This window comes from Neodiprion lecontei, chromosome 1, assembly GCF_021901455.1.
Source record: "Neodiprion lecontei isolate iyNeoLeco1 chromosome 1, iyNeoLeco1.1, whole genome shotgun sequence".
In the NCBI taxonomy this organism is placed as follows: Eukaryota; Metazoa; Arthropoda; class Insecta; order Hymenoptera; family Diprionidae; genus Neodiprion; species Neodiprion lecontei.
This window is the reverse complement of record NC_060260.1, coordinates 16,513,089-16,517,691: the sequence shown is the minus strand read 5'-3', so window position 1 is coordinate 16,517,691 and position 4,603 is coordinate 16,513,089. Positions and strand designations below refer to the sequence as shown.

Below are 4,603 nucleotides of genomic sequence, written 5' to 3'. Positions count from 1 at the left end.
CTAACAAGGATATTTGGAAAGAGTCCCTTTGTTGCAGAAACCATTATAAAATTCTTGGTTTTCAATTCGTGCTACTGAATAACTTCTACGTTTCAGGTTCCGTTTCCAATCTTAAAATGAGATTTTTTTTTGCTCCAGACAATGCTAACATGAAATGCAGAAATAATTGCGGTAAATTGAGATTCACAAGCTTCCAATCTTAGCGTAGGACCCTATAAAGAGTGTAAAATTAAATTTGGTTTAAAGTTATCGTGCAACTAGCTAGCCTGATGACACCGTCAACTAAGATTAAATTTAAAGACATTTTTGACCGAAGTTATTTAACAATTCTGGATTTAGATTGATTCAGTTTGCTTGGAAAAATTCAACCCTAGAATCTAATTGAGGACTTGAAAAACTATTTATCTGAATTTAACGCCAAAGAGAGTAGAAGTAAGCTTCAAAATAAGATACCAAATTAAATGGTATAAAGTTTGAAAAACAATGCTTGTCAATAATAATGCTTGAATTGCAATGGTGCACAGAATGATTCCTCGGTAAAATGAATTGGCAGCAACGGTTAAGTAACAAACTTATCGCTATTGGCTCGATCAAAGCAAAATGATGGGATATTCAGCTATTATCATCTGTAGTATATCCCGCTCTTCAATTTTGCCTCAACTGATGTTAAGAAGGTGGCGATGGCCTGATGAAATTCACTCTGGCACCTGATGTCTGGCGGAACAACCAGGTTCGATGGTCATAATGATTGCACCGCTCGAGAAACCAGGATCCTTGCCACCTAAACGTTTTGACCATCAGGTAAGGCATAATTTTCCTCGTGTTAATCAAAGTTCAAACTTTGAGCATGCTGAAAAAAAAACTAATTTTATCATTGAATCCATGTTAAAATATTTTAATAGTCAAAGATCACGTAATTAGAAATGTACCTACATGCTTCCATGCCTGACAAATTTAGTCCCGCTTTGACAATGAATTATTTCGTACTTGGAAATATTAGAAGCTATTATTATCAGACAGGATCTTTTGGTGTTTTTTGATACAACTAATTTCCAATAAAATGCACAAAACATAAATCGTTAATGAGACGCATTTTCAATTTTATGTAAATGAAGAATCTGTTCACAATAAACTTTGTTTTTACTTACCTACCTCTGTTTGTCCAGACTCCCACTTGTTAATGACATTTCACATTGAACTTCAAATTTCTTCTTTCAATAAATAACACTCAATTTCTGTATCATTTGATATTTGCTTTTCCGTTAAATTCTTTATTGCGTAGGTTGGATATCTTCCGATATCGACCGCGGTATTGCTGAACGATACTGTTCTTCTTAAACAATTCACGTTACGTAAAAATAAACAACAGCATAACCTCAATGCATGGCTTTACGCGCCAGAGATTTAAAGCTTTAGTTTCATTTTGTGTACGTTGGCGCTCTGCTCAGCAAACGAAAACATCGCCACAGAGCGATTTCACCGACCAATGAGATTGAATTATTTGGCGCATGCGCATTGTATGTATAGTTTCAAGAGATTGTCCCGGTATATGTCGCATCGCCGTCGAGGACGAAGTCCGGACGACGCACTCGACCTTTTTATGACGTTTATGGAGGGTCATAAGTCGAACATCGAGTGACCAGATGTCGTCAGGATGTTTAAGAAATACTTAGCCTATTGGGGGTGCGTGGTGCAGGTACCACGAGTGTGTTGTATCGCGTAGAGGCCTGGGTCATAAAGAATAAAGAAGGACGAAGAGGTCTCAGGCTTTTGGGGAATGCATTCCGGGCACTCTCGCTCGAGTCATCGAGTCAGAAAAAACATACTTTGAAAAGGCTGTGCGCGATACACTCCGCTAGCACCACCATCGAGAAATCTCTTTATAACGATTATTCTGCATCTTTTAATCTTTGTATTAAATCATTTAATAAATTCTGTACGCTGTGTCACTGCGGCCGTCAGTGAGATATTTATTGTGTCTTGAGAGCACACTCTTGCTGTCTCTATTTTATTTTTAACACACGTTATTTGTGTGTTTCTGACATATATATATTATAATTTTTAATTTACTTTAGAAAAAAAGAGAAATTTAGAAAAAAAAAATTTTTTTTACATTAATTGAATTCATTGAAAATGAATATAATTATTAGAAAAATCCTATATATCTTATAATCACATATTAATGGAAATAAAAATATTACTTATTAGGAAAATGCCATTTGATTTACTTTATGAATTGTAATTCGGAACATTTATACAATGGATTAGAACTTATTATAAGGTTTGAAGAAAACATACAGATAGATGTATAATTAATAATTTAATTTCATATTTTCAATTTTTAAACATTACTTATTCTTTAATTTGAGAAAAATAATTTATTTAAATTATTTATGTTCTTACTTTATTGAATCATTCAACTTAATTACCTCCATTTATATTTCATCATATTAATGTATAATATATATATATAAATAAATGTATGTATATTTATTAAATTATTGTATAATATATATATAAATAAATGTATTTATATTTATTAAATTATTGTATAATATATAATTGTATAATATATTGATGTATGATATATATATATATATATATATATATATATATACATATATGTATTATAATTTTGATTTTACTTTTAAATAAAGAGAAATTTAAAGAAAAAAATTTTTTTTTTACAATAATTAAATTCATTAAAAATAAATATAATTATTAAAAAAATCCGGACTTCCGTTTCCGTTGTGAATGTGAGTGACAGGTGTGCGAAAAAGTGCGAGAGAAAAGGCGAGAATTTAGCAGGATAGCAAAGGTGAGGAGAAAAGGAAATAGGGCAGAGAAGGAGCGGAGAAGACATAGACGGGAGGTCGGGTGAAGGGAATAGGGAGGCAGGAATAGAAGGGAAGGGCGGGTGAAAAAAAGAAAGAAGGGGGAGAGTTTTTGAGGTTAGGCAGAAAGAGCCGGCGGACGGCAACGATTCAGATAAGATAGGAATAGGCAGTGACACCTAGGGAGTAAGAAGGGGGATAGAGTAGACAGGTAGGCGGCGGATAGATAAGGTAGGGAGCGGTGAAGGAGAGAAAGAATATGAGTAACGCGGGTGGCCGAAAAGAAGTGGCGAACAGGGAATAGGAGGAGAAAAAGAATGGTAGGTCGGGGGCAGTAGCAGCGTTAGGGAGGGATAGGAGGCATAGCCTGGGATCGACGGCGACGGTGCTAGACTTATGAAAGAGAGAGCGGGAGGAGGAAGGGGAAAAAGGGGAGGAGGAGGTAGACGAGTTGCAGGAAAGAGAAAAAGTATTTGGGAAAAGCAGGAAAGTGCAATGGTCGCCGGAGGGTAAGACAGGGGAGGAAGGGAAGGCGGAGGGAGGGGGTATACAAGATATGCTAAGGTTGATTAGGGAAGAGCTAAAGATAGGTCTAGAGGAGGTCAAACGGCAGGGAAGGGGGATCAGGGAAGAAATGGAAAAGATTAAAGGCGAAATGACTAGAAGGGAAGAGCAGTGGGAAGTAGAGAGGGGGGAGATGAAGGAAATGATAAGGGATCTAGGTAAAAGACTAGAAGAGGTAGAAGAGCGGAGAAGGGGGGAGATGGAAAGGGTAAAGGAGAGGCTGATAGAATTAGAAAAGAAGAGTGCAGAAGGAGGGGGAGAAAGGCAGGTACAGGGGAATGCGGAAGTGGCGCAGGTAACAATAGATAGATCAAAAGAGATGGAGTGGGCCATAGAGAGGAAAGAAAGGGAAGAAAGAAGGGGAAATATAGTAGTGAGAGGAGCGAGACTTGAGAAGGGAAGAGAAAAGGAAGAGTTGAAAAAGATTTTGCAGCTGATAGGGGTAGAGGTCGAGGTAAAGGATATGTGGGAGGTAGGCGCGAAAAAGGGGGGAGAAAAGGGGATATGGATGGCAAGACTAGGAAATAGGGAGCACAAGAGGCAGGTAATGGGAAGAAAAAGCCTCCTTAAAGGGAGGGAGGAGAGAATAGACGAGGATCTCACCTGGGCAGAGAGAAGAATGAAATGGAAGTTGAGGGAGGTAGCAGCAATTCAGGAGCGAAGGGGAAACAGAGTAAGAATAGGGTATGCAAAGATCTGGATAGAAGGGAAAATGTAAAAGTGGGATGAGATAGGAGAGGTGCTTAGGGACGGTACAGGGAGAGCGAGGGAAGAGGGGCAAAGGGAGGGGAGGGGAAAATTAGGGGAAAGCGATAGGGAAAGGTCAGCAAGCGAGGAAAGACAAGAGGGAAGTATAGAAGCACAGGAAAGGGTACGTAGGGAAAGGCAGTCGGGGGAATGGGTAGTGGGGGGGGGGGGGGGGGGAGGGGGGGCAGAGGCAGGTGGGGAGGGAGATAAGGAGGAGAGAGAGGGGAGTAGGCGAGACAGAAAGGGAGGGGTGGAAAGTAGCTTTTTGGAATGTGGCGGGGCTCGCGAGAAAGGATGAAGATTTCTGGTGGGGGCTAGGGGAGTGGGATGTAATATTTCTAATGGAGACACGGATAGAAAAGAAGGGATGGGAAAGGATTAGAAATAAGTTGCCAGTAGGGTATAAATGGGAAGTGCAGTATGCGGTTCGAAAAAATAGGAAGGGAAGAGCAATAGGC

At 39.0% G+C, this 4,603-nt stretch overlaps 1 protein-coding gene across 1 annotated transcript; it reads left to right on the top strand.

Annotated features, from left to right (window-relative positions):
- The first annotated feature begins 3,390 nt into the window (after positions 1–3,390).
- On the top strand, positions 3,391–4,116 carry LOC124296581 (capping protein inhibiting regulator of actin dynamics-like). The gene has a single exon (XM_046746612.1). The coding sequence runs from the start codon at positions 3,391–3,393 to the stop codon at positions 4,114–4,116; it is 726 nt and encodes a 241-aa protein (XP_046602568.1).
- The last annotated feature ends 487 nt before the right edge of the window (positions 4,117–4,603 follow it).